This window comes from Peromyscus maniculatus, chromosome 22, assembly GCF_049852395.1.
Source record: "Peromyscus maniculatus bairdii isolate BWxNUB_F1_BW_parent chromosome 22, HU_Pman_BW_mat_3.1, whole genome shotgun sequence".
Taxonomy (NCBI): domain Eukaryota; kingdom Metazoa; phylum Chordata; class Mammalia; order Rodentia; family Cricetidae; genus Peromyscus; species Peromyscus maniculatus.
Window position 1 is genome coordinate 42,221,075 of NC_134873.1, and position 24,183 is coordinate 42,245,257.

General features: G+C 46.3%; 1 protein-coding gene across 1 annotated transcript in view; it reads right to left on the bottom strand.

The window, feature by feature from the left end:
* The window catches only part of Xdh (xanthine dehydrogenase), a 66,206-nt gene that overhangs the window by 32,917 nt on the left and 9,106 nt on the right, over positions 1–24,183 (bottom strand). Inside the window, exons 3-13 of the mRNA XM_006990685.4 lie at positions 22,213–22,309; positions 21,211–21,316; positions 17,429–17,555; positions 16,352–16,413; positions 8,660–8,728; positions 8,237–8,323; positions 6,879–7,020; positions 4,019–4,111; positions 3,397–3,548; positions 2,280–2,373; positions 813–922 (exon numbers count right to left, since the gene is read on the bottom strand). Of these exons, the coding sequence (XP_006990747.1) occupies positions 813–922; positions 2,280–2,373; positions 3,397–3,548; positions 4,019–4,111; positions 6,879–7,020; positions 8,237–8,323; positions 8,660–8,728; positions 16,352–16,413; positions 17,429–17,555; positions 21,211–21,316; positions 22,213–22,309 (1,139 nt within the window). The remainder of the gene's footprint in view (positions 1–812; positions 923–2,279; positions 2,374–3,396; positions 3,549–4,018; positions 4,112–6,878; positions 7,021–8,236; positions 8,324–8,659; positions 8,729–16,351; positions 16,414–17,428; positions 17,556–21,210; positions 21,317–22,212; positions 22,310–24,183) is intronic.

A 24,183-nucleotide genomic window follows, 5' to 3' on the forward strand; every position in this document is an offset into this window, starting at 1 on the left:
ACAAACTCTTCTCACAGTGGCTAAGCACTTCCTGTAACCCCTGGCTGTCCTGACAGCTGTTTTGCTGGCCTCGCCCAGAACATTCTTGTAATGTGTCTCTCGTAGCTGTATTCTCAATCGGTAACTGCTGAGAGGCGAGAACCAGAGCAGGCCAAGCTTCCCCACCTCCACCCTGGCAAGGTGCCACATCTGCCCAAACAGATCAGAAAAGCTGCTCATGAAGCCAGAACCCAGCAGTGCCTGGCCAGAGTAAGGTCAGTGAGCCAACAGCTTAGCAAGCCCAAGGGCAGCCACGAGGGTCTCACCACAGCAGCTTCTTCACTCAGCATGCAGGGGCTGTACACCCCACCTTGGGAAAATAACTCTCTGGCACAAGGCAGGAATACCCAACCAACAAGGGATGTCCTTGGGACTGTGCTGTGAACTGCTGGCTGATGACCACCACTGACTTCCAGACATCTACCAAGAACCTCATGAGTTGTGTCCTTCAGTCTTCACTACAGTCTCTACAGTGGGCAAGACTGTGCCTACTTTACAGAGAGGACACTGGGGCTCAGGAAGGTCAGGCAAGCCCCTCGAGGTCCCATGTCTGACTGCTGAGTTCCATAGCCCATGCCCTGCAACTAACTCCTCCTCGTCCGGAAATGGTAGGGTTGGTTCATCAAAGGTAAAGTTAGTGAGAATGGATCAGTGTTAGAGGGGAGAGGCGCTAACTGTGGTTCTGAGACTCTTTCGGCTCCTTATGCAGAGCCCAACAGTTTGGGCAGAGCCTGGAGTGACACCCACCCACCCCCCACCCACCCCCGTCTTACCTCCCTGCTGTAGGGAATCTCAATGGAAAGCAGTATCTCCTCTGGACTGAGCAGAGTCCTTCTGTAGCCCGGGAAGAAGGTGTGGTCCATCCGAACAGTTCTCTTGGTACCTGTGTGCAGACAAGATGATTACAGCCACATGTGGATGAGGCTGAGGACACACTGGGAGCAGAGGACAGTCATCAGTGAGACAAGTTCCTCTCTGTGCTCTCGGACGCCACAGTCAGAGGAAGCAGCTGGCAAAATTGGGACCCAGCCACCTTCTGAGGTCCATAAACAGTGTGTTCTCGTCAATGTCTAACAATCATCTTTTGAAAAGGAAGAAAGCCCTGGTCTGTGGTATGTGTCATTTTATAGTATAAATATACCCACCATACCCAAGTTCAAGCAGCCATGCAAAGTCACTGAGTCTGAAGTCAGAACGAAGGCAAAAAAGAGCAGTATCACTTCCCTGTTCACTGTCCTCACTCAAGATAGCTGACAAGGAGTGCCTTTGGGTAGCTGGCATCTGGGAACTAGATCTTAGAAGGATTCCTACCATTTGGGTGGTATGGCATATGTAACCAGAACCTGAGGAATCTTGGGCGGTAAGTCTCTAACAAGCTTGTCTGGTAGATAACAGTTCTCCCATGTTGTCACAATTCATTGCTGGAGGAATTGTTGCATATATTCTGGCCCCAGCACATGCTCATCCGGGTGGCCAGTCCAACTGTGAACCCCCTACAAAGACTACGGGAATCACCGTGGAGGTCCCAAGAGACTGAAACTGGAACTACCATATGACCCAGCAATGACCCTTCTGGCCAAATTTCCAAAGAGCCCAACATCCCACGCCACCCATGTTTATTCCTGCTTTATTCATAACAGTAAGGAAACGGAATCAGCCTTGATGTCTATCAGTGGATGAATGCTTAACAAAAATGTGATCCATGGAGAAAATGGAGCTTAAATTGGCCAAAGTGGAACTGTAAAATTTGCAGGAAAATGGATAGAATTGGGAAAATATCATATTAAGTTAATCCAGGCTCAGAAAGACAAACACTTCAATTTCTCTCTCATCTGAAGCTCTTATAACATTAGATCATAGTCTGATGCTTTAAGGGACATGGGGAAGGAGAGTGAAAGAAGATAGGGGATATAAAGTAGAAAGGGAAATATTGGGGTGACAGGGAACAACGAAGACAGGGTGGGGAACAGGAAGATAGAGGGGAGGCCCAACCAGACCTAATACGTATGAAAATGCCGTAAGGAAATCTGTTACTTCATATACTAATTAAAAGATTAATTTTAAAAAATTTTAAAAAAGAAACAAAAAGGAAGAAAATGCTTAACTCTCTCAACCCCCAACCTGGATTGATCCCCCTTCAACTTTTATGAATCCAAACCTTAAAGCATTAGGGACCACTGAATTTGGGGTTTTGTTTCTCTAGCAAATGACCCAGGCGGTCAAACTCTTCAGGCGCTCACCTCTAGACACGAGGGTCAGTTTGGCTCCACTGGCCATGAACACAGGGTTGAGGTCAGAGATGGGGCTGGCGGTGATGATGTTCCCTCCGATGGACTAGTGAGGACAAGCAGAGAATGAGTGGGAGCTGCTCAGTCTCCTGCATGCTGCAAGAGGGGACAGCCGTGGCAGGGGGCACCAGAGGCAGGACCTGACTCCCTGAGCAGCCCAGCGAGACAGGCCATTCAAGGAAACACACAAGCCTGAAATCAGAACACTTGGGATGGGTTCTCAGCTCGGAAACCTATGTACGCATCAGTAAACAGAGGCAAGCTCTTTCGAGTGGTTTTCCCTCACCCAACCTTTTCATTCTGGAAGGACTGAGGTGATTTATCACAGAGGCTGTAGGGAGTCAGTAAAACGAAATCCAAGATAGAGATCAAGGAAAAAGAGACGGACGTGGAAATGAATAGCTGGTTGTTTTGGGATCTGAACTTTCCGGCAATTTGACAAAAAAGTAATGGAATAAGAATCAGATAGAGGTTCTTGTTACCAAAACAAAGGAGGAAAAACAGTGTGAACTGAGAACAGAACCTCCTCAGAAGTCCGCTAAGGAGAACTAGGGGGCACAATAGTGCTTTCTGCACCTGTGTTCCTTCCTGGGAAACCAGAAGTGGCAAGTTCTTGGACAGGTTAGGGGAGGTGGAAGCAAAAGCGCTTTTCAAAGAATAGCGTGGTACCGATACATTGTCTCCCTACACCATACACTGTGTGAATCCCAAATAGAACAAGGAACATAAATGTTACTATCTATAAACTAGAAACTTCAGGGCTGTACTGAAGACTGACAGAATGGTCAACAAACGGACCCCTCCCTCCTCTGGAGGGGGCTCTGTGCCTCTGGGTCACCTCTAAACCCAGATCTGGCTTCTCTCTAATATGTCTCTCACTCGCTTGCTGAGAATCTTGGCCAACCTGAGAAAGAGGGAGGCAGGACACTGTGTCTCTCCAGTCTCGAGGGAGAACTGCGAGTGTTTCTCAGTGGCCGCAGACCACCTTCATGTATTAGTACGCAGGGCCTTACAGAAAACCCGATCTTGGCTCTGCCCCTCCTCCCCGGCCTCTGATGGAAGGACTCACCGCTACAGACTTGACCTGCTTGCCAGCAAACCAACGCAGCTGCTCCAGGACACCTCTGAACACCTCTGTCTTTTGTTCTGGAAGATTAGTGACTGCATCCACCAGGACATTTTCTACCAAACTAAGGGGGCAGGCGGCTCCAAAGGAGATTCCTGTGTATACATGCCAGAAATAAAGGTCAGTCCTAGCTGGAAAGACCTATCATATACAGCTCCTGTCTCACCGGAGCCAGGCTGAAGCAAGGCTTCCATCTTTACGGGGGCCCAGAGAAGCGATTTAACCAATGGGCCGTGCTCACACCTCTGGATCCAATAATCAACACACTTGTCCTGTAATCCAGTGGTTCTCAATTCAACAAAATCAAGACCTCTGGAGGAGAAGTTCTGACATAAAGTAGTAATAATAAAAAAAAAAAGTACACAAACACTATCAACTCCCTCTAGTTCCATCTCCATGTGATCCAATGCATCATCAGGATCAAAGACAACACCAAGTTCTTATAGCCTCTTGCTAACACTGACCACATATCCTCAGTGGGGGAAAGGTGATGAGGCTACCTCCTTCCCAGCTCACCCCTGCCCCTGTACCGGGTAGACTCCAGGGGAAGCAGGAGCAGCCTTACCTTCAGGCCCATGCGTCACTGAATTCAGTTCAGGGATCCAGGCTGGGCAGACGATCAGAGGAAATAGCATGTTCTTAAACTTCATTTCAATGCCTTTGAGAAACAAGGAACCTGGGTTAGAGACCTCAGCAGTTTCCCCACATCACACACAGAATGCGGGGCCCATTTAACACCAGAAGGAGGTTTGGAATTATGAGAGGGATTATATCAGCCATAATCTCTGCCTTCCTCTCAAAAACAAATAAAAGAAATGAACTCAGATTCACCGTGATGCATTTGTGTTATGCGGTGGCATTTGAAAACACGGGACGTTAAGGAATGTTCAAACTTCTTCCAAGCACTTTATATTTGAACTTAATTGATACTCCTAATAACCCTGTGAGGGACTGTAGGTTTCTGTTTATAGATGAGAAACCTGAGGTGCAGAAATGTTCAACTTTTTAAAAATGGCCATTTATGTGTATACACACACACACACACACACACACACACACACACACACACACACACAATGAAAGCATGTGCATGCCTTGATGTGCATGTAAATCTCAGAGGACAGCTTTCAGGAGTTGGTTCTCTCCTTCCGCCAAGAGTCCTGGGGACAGAACTCAGGCCATCAGACTGATACAGCTAGTGTCTTTCCCCCACTGAACTATCTCAGTAGCCCCAATGTTTTTTGCTCAAATCCACAGCTAAGAACAAGCACATTTCAGTCTTAGGGCCATGTTTAGGAGTGAGGTATAATAACAAACACATCAAATCCTAAAATCACAAGAAAAGAAAAAAAAATGAGACACAAAACTTCCAATCTGTCCTCCAAGCTCCAAGCTCTAAGCTCTGGGTTCCTCAAGATGAGTGGCTGTGCAGGGCTGCGTCTCTGTCCAATTTCTGTCTCTGCCCCCACAAATCATTAGAAGCCTCTGCTGATGATGCTCCTCTGTTCCCTCGGACGCAGATGATGTACTGCCTCTCTTGGTCTTGCCAGTAGGATCACAGATGGAGAAAGTGGAAACAGAAACACCAGACTCTCCATCTTGATGTGGCTTAGGACTTCAAAGGGCAACCCAGCTTTGAAGACAGGACACAGGCTGACGCAGTGAGCTCCGTCTTAGTAAGGACTTTTCTACACTCACTCCCCTCACACCCTGCACTGGCTGTAGGTAGGTGTTTTCTTTTCTTTTCTTTTTTCTTTTTCTTTTTTTTTTTTAAGACAGGGTTTCTCTGTGTAGCTTTGCGCCTTTCCTGGGACTCACTTGGTAGTCCAGGCTGGCCTCGAACTCACAGAGATCTGCCTGCCTCTGCCTCCCGAGTGCTGGGATTAAAGGCATGCACCACCACCGCCCGGCAAGGTAGATGTTTTCTTTGTGCAGTGTGTGTATAAGGAGGAGGGAGCTGAGTAGATGGAAGTGACCTTGAGAAATTATTTCTAATTGTGGCGCTCATACGATCTTATTATAACCCAGAGCACTGCCCGACTCACAGAGAGGAGCATGTCCAAAGTCAAAACATCCCCAAAGATCCTTCTAGCCACTTTGAACTATGCTACCCTTGGTCCCTGGAGCTCTAGTTATATAGACAAAGGGCCTGAAAACCACAACCATATGGACAACAAGAGCACCAGCCACCATGAATGCTACTGAGCCACAGACTTCAAAAATCACCCCACAGAGACATGTCTCATACCCTAAACAAAGCTACATATGGGGGCCTCTAAATCCCATCTGTGCTTCTGAGAACAGGGTTAGCACTGTGCTCCATCATTGTCCCAAGCAAGGCTCCCCTCTCTGGGCTGAGGATCCAACCAGAATCTAAGGAATTGATTTCCTTCAGAAACCAGAGCCAGACTCCAAGTAGCCACTTTGATTTCGGAAGCATGGTTTATCAACCACCTCTCAACACATACACTGCACTACACATCATACATACACATACACTAAACAGAGATCCTCTGCACTAACCTTCACTGTGCTGTGAACTTCTCCTTGGGTCTCACTAGGTTTGGCATGAGGTAGAACAGACGCCAGACAAGTGAGCTTTAGAAGAAGATAGAGAATAGCGGGACCTGGGCTCTCCGCCACTGCAGCTGTCTCATGGAACGCCAGGGCTAGGAGTACACAACCTGAGCCTCCCTGGCCTTTTCAGCTGTTGTGGGTCCCAGACCCAGATGGTGGCATGGTCCATCCAACATAGTCACCCTTAAACACCTCTCCTTTGTCCTATCACATCATCCCAGAAAAAGGAGAGGAAAAGGGAATGACATTTATAGATCCTGGGGTGATGGGTCAGCAGATAAGAAGACTTGACTGCAAGCATGAGTCCATGAGTTCAAATCCCCAACACCCATGTAGAAGACTAGGCGTGACTACAAACACCCATAACCCTAGTGCAGGGAGGGGCTTGCTCAGCTTAGCTCCAGGTTCATTGAGGATCCTGTTTCAGGGGCATAAGGTATCACATGAATGAGCAGGACTCTTCCCTATCTTCCTTTGGCCACTACATGTACACATGTACAACACACACACACACACACACACACACACACACACACACACCATTTATAGACCTCTAGCACTGATCAGCCACTGGCCTGGACACTTTGCTGGCATTTTCCCCACTCCCTTAGATCAGGAAAGCTGTGAGGAAAGGAATTTTTCCTCTTAAATCTTTTTAAACCTGATCCAGGCCTCACCAATGTCTTGGGAGTCCATGTGCCCTGAGCTTTTCAGTAGGTTCTCAGTGAGCAGTCAGTGAGGCAATACATAGAGAGCGGGAGGGGGGGGGGCCCGCGGGGGAAGCTTTGGAAGAGAGTAGAGGGTCAGAAAGAGCCCAGCAATGCCCAAGGGCCCCCATGCACCCTTACCTATCTCCGTGTTCCCCACCACCAGCTTGGCATCGGGGTGCTGAGCTTTGAGGTCGAGCAGTTCCGCCATGGTTGAAGCCTGGATCCAGGTCACACGCTCCCCTTCAAAACGCAGCTGCTTCTGGGGAGTGTCTTTCAGCCTCTGGGAAGCAGAGTTGGCTCATTGTACTGTCTCCTTCCTACCACCATGATTCCCCGAAGAATCATATTAAGACTGCAGTGGGGTCAGCCTGCTTCCTGACTTGTCTAATATCGACTTGAGAGGGAAGAGCACATGCTGAGGGTAAAAGTGAGGGGGATCACATGCTGTATCTGGTGGCCCTATTCAGTACATCTCAGCACTCTTGGGAAGAGCTTGGTGAGCGAGGCACTCTGAGGCTCGCTGTTACAACTGAAGGAACAGCCTGAAGGTCAAGGTTATGATACCGGCCCAAAGCCACCGGCTATGAGGAGCCCAAACCAGAAATCTCAGATTCCTGACACTGTCCCATACTGTGTCCAGGAGGCACAGTGGACAAGGAATGGGAAGGGTTAGAAGTCAGGAGGACAGGTGTCCAGAGAGCAGAGAGCATGCAGAGGCGGGGGGGGGGGGGGGGGGGACCTGACTCTACTGGATATGGATGACACTTAGTGGGAAAAGAAATCCTAGCTACCAAACTGATGGTGTCTTCAAGGGTTCACAGTCCAAAGAAGGATATGCCAGTAGCACTAAATAATCTATCCTCTGGCTGGTTGAGCCTTTGAGGCAGTCTTCAGGAGCCTACATCCCCCAAGAAGCGCTGGAGAAGGATTGATTCTTTCCTTGCAATAAATATGAATGAACATGAGAGAGTCGGCAGAGGATGTGTCTCTTAAGATAGAGTCTCAAGCCATGTTCGTGTCCTTTTAACGCAGCTCTGTTTTATGTTTCCTTTAAAGACGTAAGCTGATTACAGATGGGGAGGGAAATAGATGGCTTGATGGGGTCACACATAGAGATAGCCAGGAGGTTCACAAATTGATACAGAGTGGCTACAGATTTGACAATATAATCAACAGATACAATCCATAACAGTACCTGCTGTTGATACATAGTGTATTGTAGAGACCAGTGTCTATTCTTGTGGGGCACGAAGTCCATCAAGAAAGACAGACATGGAATCTGTAACTGTATGATGCATGTAAGGAGAAGCAAAGGATGCTATGGGAGCAAGGGACAGAAGCTCTTTGACTCCTAGAAATGGCAGAAAAAGGAAGGAGAACTAAGCTGAAATCTAAGACGGAAAGGTACGAAGTTCTCAGCGGCCATGTAAACAAAAGTAGAATGCAGGGGCTCACAGAACAGACATTTGGCTACACTTCTCCCCGGCACCACCTACCAGCAACTCCGGGGGAAAGATGGGCTCCTGGGTGGGGTCTAAGGGTTTGAAATCCTCTGGTTTGAATAAAGATGGTGAGGGAGCAACCTGCAAGGAAAGACAACAGGAAGTGGGGGGTGCTCAGACGTTCCGACCCAGCTCTTCCTCCAGGCGAGCTGGTTCCCAGGAAGAGGACGGTCAGCTCCTGGAAGAAGGAACAAGGAGGACTCCCTTGCCAGAGAACCCAGAAGTACTGAGCACCATTGCACCTTCAACAGCTGAACAAACACGGCCTCTCATTGTTCCTTCTTTCAGCCGTCACCTCCAGGGACTTGGAAAGAGCGTATCAACTCCTCCCCGCCACACCTCCTGGATCTGAGACTGCCCCCACCCCACCCACCCCCACCCTCGCCTTAGACTTCCAGAAGCAGAAAGGCCCATTACCATTTGGTCTCTCATCTGGTTCATGCAGCAGTTTGGGTTGTTTCCCCTTCCTCCACAGCACCCACCATCCTGAGAAGACGACACATATTCACATCAGAATATTTTCAGTTTCACAGAACCTAAGGACAGTCAATTATTCTTATCTACTGAAGCCCAGCTCTGGTAATCCCAGCCTGTAACAACGGGAGGAGCATTACCCATCCCATCCAGTCCGCCTCCATTTGGAGAGCTGGGGTCCCTGCCACGTGCTCACTTCATTAATGTGGATTAAGGAAGTGGAACAACAGAGAAATCCTATTTTTATGGAGAAAATGTCTCCATAAAAGCTAGGTTCTACTTTATGAGAACGTATGTGGATACCCACATTCCTTCCTCAGCGTTGCCTCCTTAGGAAGGCCCTAAAGGAAAAAAAAATATTACCACTTCTCACAGGACACAAGAAGTCTACTTTTAGATCAGCTGAGATGCAGGAGTCTCTTTGCTAGGAGTCTGCAGCTGGGATCTTCATCAGACCCTGTCCCAGATGTTCTACATCAGCACTGGTCTCAAAGATGCATTCAGCCAGTATGCCCAATGGCCTCTGCTACTTATGATGCATTTCCCCCAGAAAACTAAACACTCCACTCCTCACAGTGGTGGCTGTGCTCTGGAGAAAGGGCATGGGTCACCATCACTTATGGGAAAGCGCTTCCTCTCTGGATGTCTGTGAGAGATCACAGATAGAGCAGGCTGCACATGGTGGGGTAAGTGTGTGTTTACCTGGCGAACCCAACTCAAGAAGGCAGGAGAGTTTCCAAAATCATGAAGCTGATGCTAAGAGGCAAATGTGGAGGAACTCGGTCTTCTAATGTAGTGAGTCCTGAAGGAGCAAGCTGGGGGCAGGCAGCCCTTCTATATGTGAGTAAGGGAGGGACGACTTCCCATTCTGTCTTTTCCCCAAAGAGGAGCTACAACCAAAAAGCTCCCGGAAAGCCACGGAGGTTGAAGGTGTGGCCTTTGAGAACATGCGAGCGACCAAGAGAAACTTTTGCTAGTTCGTACCCCGTGAAGCTGTGTGTGCAGAGCCCTCCAGCAGCTCAGGAGTGTCACTGCACACCAGACTTGCTCTGACTATTTCACACACACTCTCTCTCTTCCATCTTGCCCTTCTCTATGCTTAGACAGGAAGAGAGATCCCTTAAAGTCTCTTTCAGCTTTCTTCTTGGAGAAGGAGCGATGGAGTTGCACTCTCAGAAGATGAATTTGCATAGAGCAAAGCATCACCTTACCCACCTGGCCTCCTTGAGGAAAGACATGTATTATATAAGCTGCTTTTTCCAGACAAACAGTGTGCCAACATAATACCAACTAGATCACTTTCCTTGATAACTCATTGGAATGACTGTACTATAAATTACTGTGATGTATAATAATGAATCACTCAAGGTTACTGAGGTGGAGTAAGGCTGACTTTTCCATCCACACCCTCCCAGGCTCTCTGCTTTATGAGGCAAGCAGGAAGAGAATTAACTGAAATACTAAAAACCCCGAGAGAAGAATTCTGTACTCTCTGAAACTGGTATTTAAAGAGTTAAACAGAATAAAAGAACACAATGATATACATGTGTGATCTCAGTGCTTAGGAAACAGAGGCAGGAGAGTCATTATGAGTCAGAAGTCAAGGGGGAGGTTATGGGTACAACAGCCAAGTCACGAAGACATAAAACACCATGTGGAAGTTGGTTATAGTGGTGCATGCTTTTAATCCCAGCACTCAGAGGCAGAGGTAGAAAAATCTCTGTGAGTTTAAGGCCAGCCTGGTCTCAACAGTAAGTACCAGGATAGTTAGGGCTCCATAGAGAAATATTGTCTCAAAAACCCACCTCCCAACAAAACAAAATAAAAGAAGCCTTAATGTGCATGTAGGGCATCAAAAATTCCAAGATAAAGTTTTAGGTGTTTTAAACTGAATAGAATTAAACACAGAGAAGTGCAAGAACAAATGTTTTTAAGCGGAGATTGCAACACTATTCCATCAGAAATGGATTAATCCTGCAGAGAAATCAGTATAATGTAGCTGAACACAACATCACCCTCATGCTGCATGTAACTTTGAGAATTCTGAAACTGAAACGACACCTGTACAAAGGTAAGTCATACTATTTCCTTGACAAGTACTAATCATAGGCTGTACCATCAGTACATTATTTGTTCTAAAGAAAACATTTTCCCCCATTGAACAAGCATTTATTCTCATTTTATGGGGAACAACCTTGGCTAAAGCCAACCTATTCACTGTTTGTTGGGAACTTAGAGATCAAACCTCAGATTCAGACTCAGTGTCACAAAGGTTTAAAATTCAGGGTGAAGTCTGATTCAGAAGGGCCTTTTCAAGTCATGTCTACTTATTTTTATTTGGTTCATACCTCTCCAAGCGAGCATAAATGCCTGTAATGAGAGCAGTTACATCCCCATCTGCTACCGTTTCTACAACAGACAGAACCAAAGCTATGAAGTAAAGACGAAGAGAAATCATTGAAACTGAGGTCATGATGTTAGGTCTTGAAGGTTGAAGGTCCCGTGGAAATGGTATATAACATTCCACCTGATTTGTAGTATTAACCTTCTTGAGTTTCAGGTGCTAAGGGCAAGAGATTACACATGACCCTGCTTTCCAGGAAGCAGCCATGATGGAAATGATCTAAATATTTTCCTAAGTCCCCTTTATTATCCATGTAATGTTTATTATTCCATAGTCATCCCCTTTCTTTCATTTTGATTTTAGCAATCTGTATCATTTTACTCCTTAGGCTGACTCAGAGTGTATTGCTTTCATTGATTTTTTTTTTTTACAACTAGATTTTGTTTTGTTGATTTCTCTCTATGGAATCTCTGGTTTCAATTTCATCAATTTTCTGCTCCAAATAGTGTTTCTTTTCTTCTGCTTCTTTTGGATTTAATTTTCTCTTTTTTTATTTTCCTAAGGTGGAAGCCTACATTATTGATTTGTAGATCTTTTTTTCTCTCCCGGATTTACATTCCCTGCTCTAAATTTCCCTCTAAGCAATTTGACAAGATAGCTTTTCAACTTCATTCCATTCAAAACCTTTTAAAATTTATTTGGGGATTTTTTTTTCTTTGTCTCGTGTGTTATTTGGAAGCTTATTGCTTAGTCTCATAGAAAGCATTTTTGGAATTTCTCTGCTATCTTCCTGCTGGTGGCTTCTAGTTTAATCTCACTCTCGTCCCCAAACAGACATTGCATAATTGCATAATTTTTAATTTGTTTTATAGTCCAGAATGTGATCTATGTCTTGGTGAAGTTTCCATGAGAGCGTGAAAAAGTCTTTTCTGTCGTTTCTGGCTGTGGTGACACAGAAACTCTAGTTACAGGCAGTTCACTGATAGTACTGTTGAATTCACCTATGCCTTTTCCATTTTTTTCTATCTGCAGGATATGGCCATTTCTGATAGAGTAGTGAGGAAACACCCATTTAAAACATTAGCATACTCTGTCTTTTCAGTTCTATAAATTTCCATTTTATTCAGCTTGAAGAATTTTAAAATTTATCTTGGAATTTCTCCTTACGGTGTTCTGCTCTTAGGTGCATAACATGTTGAGGATTTGTGTCTTTGTAACGTGGCTCGAGACCTGGACATGACCTGCACTAGATTGGACCCACCAACATCCATCCTGGTGAGAGGGGCCTCACAAAGACCTCCGTGGAGGAACTGTAGACAGCTAATGGTTGCTGGGAGAAGGGGACATAGTAGTTCTTAGTGGTGTAGCCTCTGGTAAGAGGTATTTGCCTAATAAACCCTCACTCATGCTTTAAAAAATAATTTGTATGTCTTCTAAAGCATCAGTCCTTTGATCCACTAATGAGTGGCCTGGAATCACTATGTAGCCTGGAGTCACTGGCTTCAAACCTGGAGTGATCCTCCTGCCTCTGTCTCCTGAGCACTGAGATTACAGAGGTGAGCCACTGTGCCTTCCTCCTCTGCCTTTGTTTTGAAGAATAGTTTCACAAAGGACAGAATTTTAATCAGTGGGATTGTTTTTCCCTCAGTGCTTTTAATATATCCTTCCACTCCCTTCTTGCTTACATGGTTCCTTACAAGGCGAACGTGGTCCTTAGCTGTGTGTCTCTATAGATCAGGTACAGCTGTGGATTCTTTGAAGGACTGACTATTTAACTCTTATTTTGTGACTCTTGACTTTGATATATCTTAGAGTGAATACTGTGGGAAGCGAGTTGGTTTGGAGTTTGGTTTGGTTCTTGATTTATTTTGTTCTGTGTTTTGGTGGGTTTTTTGTTTTGTTTTTTGTTATTTCTGTTGTTGTTGTTGTTGTTTGACGTGGATGACAGTGTTCTCTGAGATTCCTGGTTGTGTGGTTTGGAGTCTAACATTCATTTGGGGAAATTTTCACTCATGATTGTTGAACTATCATTCCTGTCCCTTGCTTTCTCTTTCTTGAATCTCCCTTACATGCATGCCACACTCCCATGGTTCCATAGTACGTGGTCTTCTGGGTTTCCATTTCCCTCATTTCTTCTCTTTGCTCATTGGCTCTGGAAGTCTGCATTTTCATATCCTCAGTCTCAGAAATGCTTTCCTAAGCCACATTCCATTCACAAATGAGCCCACCAAGTATATTCTTCATTCCATTATACTAGCTTTGACTTTAGCATTTCCTTATAATTCCTTTATGGTATTCCTATCATCTGTCTACATTATCCATCCGTTACTGCTTGTCTATTTTCCCCATTAAAACCTTCCACATAGTAATTATATTATTTTTTTAAACTCATGATTTGATCATTCTAACACCTCAGTCGTATCAATTCCAATTATGCTGTATGTTTAGTTTCTTCCAATTGTGTTTGCCTTTGTGTATGTCTTGTGATTTTTTTTAAAAGCTGGAAAGCAGATAGTTGTACTGAATAAAAAGTACCTCTGTCAATATGCCCTTAATGAGCTATCAGTGCCAAGGAGAAATACTTTATAGCCCTAAGATTAATGAGTCTGCCCCTACACTGTGAATTTCACAAGAAACTTCCTGGAGTCTGTTCCTCCCTTAGGTGGGTGGAGGTGGCTGGAGGGGTCTGAAGTTGAGAATTTATCTTCTTCCCACTAGGGTAGGCTCCAATGTAATAAGACCTGAGAAGGAGAGGCTCTGGTACAATAGCTTTAGATGTTTCTTCTTTTTCAATAATTCTTTTGAGATTGTACTACAATTACAACATTTCCCTTCCCTTTCATAAGTTTCTTCTTGTGCTTGTGATTGCCTCCACTGTCCTATCTGTCTTCAGCTTGAGGAGCAACAGCTGGTCCTTTAACTTCCCTTCCCCAAAGGATCAGAGAAGAGCTATCACCTTCCCATTGTTTGGCTTTGCCTTTGTGCTTAGCGTGTTGTGAAACATTCGAAGCTCCTAGCACACCAGATTGCGAAACACAAATCCCATTTCTGCCTGTTCTAATGGCTCGTCCATTCCCTTCCTCTCTGCTAGATGGATGCAATCATTCTTGCTGTCAACCATGTGCCCAGCTCTGCCAGACTCTGCTCATGCTTCAGCAGCGGTGTGCTGTGTCGGGGGGGGGGGGGGATAGGAAATCCAAGCTTGATGCAGCCATGCACAAAAGTAAACAGACTCTAAGTAAGAATCCTGGGGGGGGGGTACTCTAGGGAGGAACTTGAAGGCACTTCTGCATGCTTGCTTGGTGCCAGACTTGGAGGCTGCTTAGAGCTCTCAGCTCAACCCAGGAAAAACTGGGTTAGGAGGGGTAGAGGCACTACTCCACGGTGGAGCTGGGCACCATCTCAACTCGATGAGCCCTGGGGAAGAGTGTAGTTGTTGACATCCGTCTCTTTCGAAGCTCTCTCAGGGCTAGTTAGATTGGACATCTCTGAGCAGGCTCCTAAGATGGGCGTGCAGAGACAAGATGGACAATCCTTGTGTCTCAGAGAAGCCGGGGCAGTTGATGAAGACCATATGGCAGATGAGGGAAGACGTGTTAGCAATGTCACTTAAAACACCACTTGTTGATGGCCTAAGTTGTACTAGGTACTAGGTATTGTCCTAAGTACCTGCAAGAGGCACTTGATTTTTCTTTTCAAACTCTGATCACTTATTTGCTCCTCGGAAAGACCTGTTTTTTGGCCAGACTCAGACAGAGTGGAAGCTCTCAGCAAGGACAGCCCCCCATCTCTGGGCAAACCATTCCTGGAGCTTTTCTTTGGCTTCCTTCATTCTCTTGACCACAAGTGTAGCACATTCTGCAGCCTCCTCATTTTGTCTACTGCATGATCTCTTCAATACAATAACTCAGCGTTTGTGTTGCAGGACACGTGAAATAGCAACACGCTGAATCTTGGGTACTGTCGTTTTGGGCTTGCCTTCTTTGTTTAAGGGCCTTCTGGCAACATACCGGTGGACAGCATCTTCTTTAGAGAGACTGTAAAGCTTTAAGACTCTGCTAACTCTTTTGGGCCCCAACTACCAAGTCACAGTAGTATCTGTCAGTTTAGGAATATCCTTCTCTCCTTTTTTTTTCTTCAATAACCAAGTTGAGACCACACAGATTGACATCCACAGTGCACCCCTGAACTGACTTGCACTTCCTCCCTCCAGTTCTTCTTGGTCTGGAACAAGAATTCCCCTTCCTCAACAGAAAATGTACTCTGGCATGAATCAAGACCCATTGCTTCATAGGAAAGTTTTGTAATTGCCACCACTGATTCCAACTTCATAACCCTTCCATTTTTCACCCAGAGCATCTGCAGCAACAAGAAATACTTAATTTTTATAAACACTGCGCAGCAGGCATTTTAATTCCGGACTCTGAATCTGCCATTCCCATCGTTTCTACTTGATTACAGAGCTCCTACTTCATGACCGGTGTCCTGGGTGTGGTATGTCATTCCCTATCTTTATGAGGCTCCCTCTCCAATGCCACTCAACTTTCCTGAGTTACGTGAACCCAACACCTTCTCCCCATGCGCCTGCCCTAAAGGTGAGTGAGAAGCTCCGAGTGTCTGACTTCCCCTGGACCCATGATCAAACCACAGTGAGAAAGTTTGACAGAAGTCAGGATTCTCTTACCCCAGAGTCAGGTAAAAACTGAGACGGGTAAGCCAAGAGCAGAGATGCCAACATTCTGTCCTTACCATATGGCAGGTATGTGTCTGTGTTTACACAGCCAGTGGCCACACACTGAGCCATGGTTTCAGACTAAAGGTTTATGAACTCGGCAGGGGCTCACAAACTGTCTGGAGATCTAATTATCAGCTCCACGAGGCCAGCGGAGTGCCAACTGTGACAGCAGCTAAGAGAGGGATGGAGGAGGGGCGCGAGGCTGAGCCAGGCAGGGATGCTGTTAAACGCCACATTCAGCACCTGTGCAGGAGGAGCCTGCCAGTCTCCAGGGAAAGCGGCCAAGCCTCGAGGCATTGTGGGAAGGGAGCATTTGGGCAGTACACATCTTCCCAAGAATCTGAGCTGCAGGCCTTCCCAGCAGGACATCCCACACTCTGAATAAGACGGCAGCATCTGCTTGCCTTAGCACATGTCCCCAGCGGGAGGACTCGCTCACTGGCTTGCCTCATCCTTCTTCCCTGTAGACCTGACGTTCTTGGCATCTTTCCCTAGCGTGTTCTCTGCGGGTTCCTGCTTTAGGGGCAGGCCACTTCTGTTCCTGGGCCCCACTTACCCTGGCGAAGGTCCGGAATCCCTGGAGGATGGGTCTGTAGCCTGTACAGCGGCAGAGGTTTCCTGCAGGCCAAGGGGAAAGTTGCTACGTCATCGTTCTCCCCAAGTGGTGAGCTTGTGGCCTTGCTGCATGCCCTTGACCTTTGACATTCTATGTCTGCTGCCTAAAAGGTCCGGTTCCTCAAAACACCCACTCTGATGCTCTCCCAGAATGCCCAGGCCAAGCACATACTGGCCTTCCCAGGGCGTCTGATCAACCTTCTCAGTGAGCTTCTCAAACTATATCACCAATAGGCTTCCTCTCTTTAAGAGTGGGAATACCTGGAGGAAGGACTCTCATCTTTTGTCCTGTGTCCCTTACACTTCAGATAGTGTGTAACACAGGACTCAAATGGAGTTGAGTAGATGATTGACTGAAGTGCTGAATGGATGGAGAAACCTTCTGGATTAAATTCTCTAGAGAGATTCAGTCCACTCACAGGAGACTAGACAGGAAGCCAGCAACTGCTGTAACTCAGCATCTGGTCTGTCTTCCTCCTGAGTGGCAATCACCCTGATGAAGCTGTTCTGACGAAGGTCAAATGAACAAACCACGTTTTATGAGACTCTAGACCAGTGGTTCTCAACCCCTCTGGTAAACCTTTATCTCCAAAAATATATTTATATTATGATTCATAACAGTAGCAAAATTACACTTATGAAGTAGCAATGAAAATAACTATGGTTTGGGGTCACCACAACGTGAGGAGCTGTACTAAAGGGTCGCATCATGAGGGAGGTTGAGAACCACTGACCTAGGTAGTTTCCCAAATATCAGTGATCCTACATACTAGCTATCCTAGGACACGGCTGCCCATGAAGAACAGGACGTAGACATCCCAGGAAGTAAGATCTAACATAAACAACCAGGAAAAGACTAACTTCCCAGTAGATCTTGGTCATCATGCTTTGGTGGCCAGAGCTTTCCAAAGAGCAACACCTGGTATTCCCAGTCTGTTCTTGACTGTCACCAAGTTGACCTGTTCAGGACCCATGTCCCACCCCACTGACTCCCAGGACTGTGCCTGAAGGTCCACACCTTGGAAGGCATTCTCGATCTCCTCGATGGTGGGCTCGGGCTGGTTTCGGAGCAGCGTGTACATGCTCATGACGATACCAGGGGTACAGAACCCACATTGGGAACCATGGCTTCTGGCAATTCTTTCCTAGAAAAGACAGATAAAAAGACAGATATAGCCCATGCTTAGGTTGTCAGGAACCCCTCACCACAGCTCCGTTACAGTTCACTTAAAGCTGTGGGGGTCACCATCAGGTTACCAAGCCCCTCTGAGACACAGGTTCCTCATCTTTATGATGAGGACCATCCTCCTACTTACAGCCAAGGATTTAAAGATGTAATTCATTAAAAAAAATTCTTTTCATCCTTTTCTTTTCTTTATTCTCCCTTTCTTTCTGTTTGTTTACTGGTGACTGATCCTATCACCAAACAATGTCTACAGCCCTTTTTTCTACTGTTTGTTTGTGATGGTGTCTCACTGTGTGGTATAAGTAGGCCTTGAACTTGAGATTCTCCTGCCCTAGCCTCCCAAGGAGCTGGATTGCAGGTGCCAGGACTACCTTTAACTCCTGGCACTGTACTTGGCATTCTGTAGGCATCCGTCAGTGTTAGCATTAGTGGACAGGTCTCTTGGGGGAACAGTGATTGTTCTCACTCAGGGGACTCAGGAATTGGCCCAGGCTCACGAGTCTTAAATAGAAGCACTCTATTCTATTCCTCTGGCTACAGAAACCTGCAGTGCAATTCCAGCACCACTTCTGAGGGACCAGCGTGTGTCTTATCCCAACCTGGCATCGCATTCTGGATTGTTGAGTGAAGGTACCCTCTGAGCACAGGAAGGACATGCAGACTGGAGCCCAAGCTAAACTGAGTTTACTCTATGTATGGGATGTCACAAAAAAATTCCACCCAAAACTGGTAGGTTTTGACCACAAGGTCCCTTTCCTCATCCACATGATGTTCTTTCTTTCTTTTTCTTTTCTTTCCTTTTTTATTCCTCTTGGGAATCTCTCTTGGTACTCAAGTAAAATTCACAGGATGTTATAACCTCTCTATCTACAGTCTATCACTAATTTTGTGAATTCAGACTATAAACCCAGTATGCAGTAGGCATGGAAAGTTCCTATAAACAGAGAAGAGAAAAGGGGAGAGATTACAGGAGGCCCACACTCTAATAGGGTAATACTGATTTTTAAAAAATGGAATAAGAAAAATTCCATGTGGTGTCCAGTGCTGTGTAGAGAATTTGCACAGGGTGACATGATCCACAGAGACTGGTGTCTCCTGAGCCTGGTCAGAAAAGGCCACTCCAGAAAGGATCTTGCGTCTGGCTTCAATATCACAGCTTGGATCAGGGAATGAGAACAGTCAGCAAGAAGACTCAAACTGAGCTTGGTGTGCCAGAGCGGCTGAGAGAACATGGGTGGAACCTGCTGGTGCTAAACACCTTGGCTGGGAAAGCAGCTCCTCACAGGCCAGGACAGGATACAGAACTTTCTCTGTGTGATGGGAAGCCTTGGGAGATTTCAGCCAGCAGTGATGTGATTCATGGTTTGGAAAAAAACAAAACAAAACAAAAAAAAAAACAGCCATTCTGGCCACACAGAAATGGGGCACGGGGCTATGGTATAGCCAACCAAACAGAGGTGATGGCATGGACCAAATAGCAAGAGTAAAAACAGGTAGGGGAGGTGTCATAGATGGTTTGGGTTGGAGAGCAGACCACACTTCTGGATGGATAGGGGGTAGTACATGAGAGAATCAAAGTTTACTCCTAGATTCTTATCATGAAAAAACAGAGTGGACTGTTTTGCCATTGACTCAGGTAGAACAATACCCAAGAAGGAAGATGTTATGGGCAAAAATAGGTTTTTAATAAGATTGAGATTAGACATTTAAACAGTGGTGTCAAGTAGGCAGCTGTAAATGAGTCCGACTTCTGAGGAGGGGTCAAAGCTGAAAGTACAAATGTGTACACCACTTGCGGGCAGCGGGTATCTAACTCACCTAGGGAGGGTGTGAGAACGGAGAAGGGGAGGGCTGTGGCCTCAGCCTAGACTCTGTAGCAGTCTATGGCTGAGCCATTGAGTCACGTGATACCAATGGGAGCCAGGAGGAAACACGAGAAAGCCAGAAACCAAGAAAAACACATGGGCAAGGAGTAGACTCTGGCCCTGTTGTTTATATAGAGATAAAATAACACCAAGAATAAGGGTTTGTACTGTTGGAGGGGAGGGTACAAATCCCTGTATTCATACTACTCATTCTTTACTTAGCCACAAAGACTAAGAGAGGCCCAAATTAAGCTCACACTTCCTACAGGTTGGGCTGGTTTAGTGGTGTCCCCTTTTCCTGTCTAAGAAATAGCCTCACCCTGCTCTGACCTCACAGACTGGATTGGATGCTCCTCCTGTGGAACAGAACCTGTTTGTTCATCCAGAGGCCTCAGTGCCTGGTGTCAGGGAAGGAGACCGAGGAAGGTGTGACCTCCTGAAAGATGTTTCCTCAAGTGGTCAAGGGAGGACTACGGGCCAGTTTTAACACCAGAGACATTTCTGGTTGCAATTTTCATAAGAACCCTTGCCTGCTTTTCTCTGCTCCCACCAGTGTCTAATTGGTCTAAGAACATTCAGATTCTCTCTTCAAACCCCTAGTTTTGTGCATAGATCCCTCACTGTCCCTGCCTTCAAACCATTGCCAAGTGGTCCAGCTCCACAAGGGAGGAAACCCAAGTCAGGCATTTTTAAGTCTCTGTGGCTGGCCATAAAATTGCTATGGATAGCGAAGTTGTGGACAGCCTTGACCTTCTGATTTTCCTGCTACCTTTCCAGTAATAGGACAAGTGGGCCATGTGCCATACCTAGCTTATATGGTACTGAGGATCCGATCCAGAGCTCTATGCATGGTAGGCAAGTACTCTGCCAACTGAGTCACAGACCCAGCCCGTTCTATTATCTTAATCCTTCTTTCTCAAGAGAGTAAAGGTCTGGTAGTCCATATTTGTGGTGGTTAATATTGATTGATAGCTTGATAGGACCTATAATCAACTAGGAAACGAGCCTCTGGGTAAATCCTGTGACGAATTATCTAGATTAGGTTTGCCTCTGGTCAAGGCTACGGGGGCTTGTCGAGATTAGGTTGAGGGAAGAAAATGGCTGAATCTAGGACTAAATAGAAGGGGGAAAGCTAGTTGGACATGCGCATTCCATTGTTCTCTGCTTCCTATCTATGATGCTGTGTGCCCAGCAGCCTCAAGACCCTATCACCATGACTTCCCTACCACGTTAGCAAGTACCCCCAATAAGTTCTTCCTTCCTCAACTTACTTCTATTGGGCATGTTGCATCAGCAATGTATAAAGTAACTAATTCAACATTTGTATCGTCCAAGAGTGGTAGGTGAGTGATGCAACAGGAATTAGGACTCCACATGATAGGGAGGACATGGGCTTATTATCAGGAGCCATGGAAATCTGGAATCTGGTAGGCTGTGGGCTGTCAAAGCATACTCAAGAATAAGGTATCCTTCCCTGCCTTCCCAGGTCTGGAGCAAGGAGACCCCTAGACATTAGATTCAGCTGATTTTGTTGTTCCCTTGGGGACCCTAGTGATGGGGGAGCTTTGGGTTTGCATGCCTGCTCTTTCTACCTTGTAGCATCTAGAAGAGATTCGGAGAGGGCCCTGGACCAGCCTCCTTTGCTCAAGCGGTGAAGCCTCTCCCAACAACCCAGAGCAAAGCTGCAGACTTGGCCAAGCAAGGCCAAGCAGGGAAATGTTCCAGCTTCGCACTCACCGCCCCACTCACCTGTACGGGATGCAGCTTCTGAGTGTTCCCTATGCCTTCCACAGTTGTCACGGCAACGTGATGCAAGGAGCAGATGGGGGCCAGGCAGGCATTGACGGAAAAGTGACTAGAAGCACAGATTAAGGTCATTCCCTTGCTACTGGGGTCATCAGAGCAGTGCAGGACCTGATAAGCCTTTCCGAATCTCTTTGCTCAACGCTATGTTCTTGTGTCTGCTATTGATGTCATTGCCTCTCTAGCTAAGACCCTGAGACAGGAACAAAGGGGGGGCTCTGTTCCATCTGAGACTGAGCCTCGCTGTTTCATGAAAACAGCCAGCATCGGTTTCTAATGCCATCAATACGCCAGCTTTCTGCTGGGGGCTGAGGGAGTCAGGGTGAATAAGATGAAATCCCTATCCTGCAATAGCTTGTACCCAGCATGGGAGAACAGAAGTGGGTATGAGGATGTAATGTAAAAATCTGACAGCAAATGATTCAGGGGGGACTGTCCAGAGGGCACTAAGAAACCTGCGTAGACATGGAGGACCTAACTCAACCTTGGGGATTCAAGGAGCACGTCTCAGAGGAGATGCTATTTGGGTCCAGTATTTCCAGGCAGAAAGCCCTGGATGAGAGGCCATGCAGGACAGGAAGAAGTTTATAGCAAGATCAAGAAACAGGTAGGCCTAGGTCATGAGTTCTTCATATTGTTCAGTTTGAGGAGCATCAGGCCCTTGGCGGCAAAGGAAACTGGGGAGGAAATCAGGGACTTACTATGGAGAGTTGGAGAAGGTTTTTATGGGATGGCATGCTAGCCTGGACTGTAGAATGGCTGTTTTATCAACACTTCAGAGTTTGGCCCCCATTCATCAGCTAGAAAAGATACCCCACAAGACATCATTCTGCACTCCTTGTTCATGATTGGAGTCTTCTCAGAAACACACATACCCACACACTCACTCACAAAGGTAACCCCACATTCTACCCTCCTATGGACCACCGGGCAGCAGGCAAAGGATACACGATCTTGTTCTGAAGACGGTCATACTTAGAGATCATCACCGTACATGCCCCGCAGCCACCTTCTCCACAGCCAAGCTTGGTCCCACTCAGTCCCACTGAGCAGCCGTTTGTTAAGGACACAGATCCAGAGAAAGGACTCAACATATGAATGGGAATGCTGGGCAAGAGTCTCACAGACAGCTTACACATGGCTCAAGCCCTTGACCCAGGAGGCAGCAGGGTCATGACTTCCTCACTCCATGAGGCAGGGCTGTGCCCTACAGATGTGAGAACAGATCACCTCCACTAAACAGGTGAGTCAGCACCCACGTAGCACCATCCAGGACACAAGTGCCAGGGGCAAGGTTCCCCCAGGGTCTAAGCAAGAGAATCATGAACCTCAAAGACTGAGCATGTGGTGTGTCAGCCAGGCAATGATGTGTTCTGGGACTTACCAAGTCCTGGATTTTTACCCTGAAATTTTCAAGCTGGACACCAAAACCAAAGCTGGACATAGGCTTTTGAATCTCTCACAAAATACATACAAGTTAAAAATAAAGAGCTTTAAAAATTAGGAGCCAGCTCCTAATATATTTTTCCACATATCTTATATTGTGGAAAGAAAATTACCTTGCGAACTAGTAGGCTGTTCCAAACCCACAGCAGTCATGTGGCCACCCTCCTCGAATCAGAAACTGCTGAGTTTCTGTCAGTCCCCGAAGGCCTCACATCTCTTCTGAAGATGGGAGACACAGATGGCTATTAGCAGCTGGCCATGTCCTCCACTTTCCATACAAAATTAACAAGGAACAACAGCATCACATCTTACACTTAAAAGGCTCTTGCTTTTCCATGGCAATTTGTGTAGCAGACAAGAGCTACTATTTCTTTGCAGATTAAAATGCAAAGCAAAAACAAGCTGAGGCCTCAGCTGTCATATGAGGTGCAGAGTGTCATCTTGTCTGTTATAATCCTCTGACTCAGATGTCTCCTGACTTCAGAGTTGTGTAATTCCCTCCTCTTCTTGCTACTTTTTTTTTTTTAAGCCAAAGAGGCCTCCTAAGACCTAAAGTTCTTTGGTCTCATTAACCGAGGTATGTGACATTATTTGCTGTTGATACAGCTAGAAAGTATGTGCACAGAGATGGTGGCCATCTAGGCTTTATCTTCTTGCCTTGGCATCTTTGTAGAAACCCCGGAGTTGAAGCAAGGCTAGGAACATTTTTCCTGCTCTCAGACTGCAATAACGAAAAGGACTTTAGACTTTACATGGCAACTTTCCATTTTAAACTTCATCTGAGCTTTGATCTTCAAATCAGTCCACTGCGTGCGATTAGGCGTTTCTGGGGTTCTTAGGCATGCGAAACAAAAACTAAAACTAGCAGGAAACTAGAATTAGCTTTGTTTTTCAGACACTGGAATTCATCTCAGCAACCTCCTGGTGGAGTTGGACTGGAAATGGTGTCCCCCTTTGCCGACCCACTGACCCCTCTGCCACAGAAGGGCCACCAGGGTCGTCTTTGAGCCTTCAAAGACTCCCACACTAAGTCATCCGCCATGCTGCCTGATAGGAAGGGAGTGAACTAAAGTTAAAGCTGTGGTTCTGGGCTCACTTCTGTGAGTACTGACTGAGCAAATGATTCACTCAAAGGAGCCACAGGCAATACCTCTCCCAGGGGGAGGAGTATACCACAGGCAGACGTCAAAATGAACACAGTCCTGATAACAGGCCCCTGGAGTGTCTCCAGCCTGGGTGGGAAGCAAAGCACGTGGCTCTAGGCGTCTCTCCAGGGTCTGCCAGAACTTGATCAGAATATACTTAGTGAAAAGCAGGTTACTTAATCAGTCAGCCTTACTTCCTCTCAAAAGGGAATAATGTTACACTTGCATGGAATTTCTGTGAAGGTTATGTGAGATCAGCTACACAAACTACTTTGAACGTTGCCTGTCCATAGTAAGTGTTCATTGAATATCAGCACCTATATTTTCT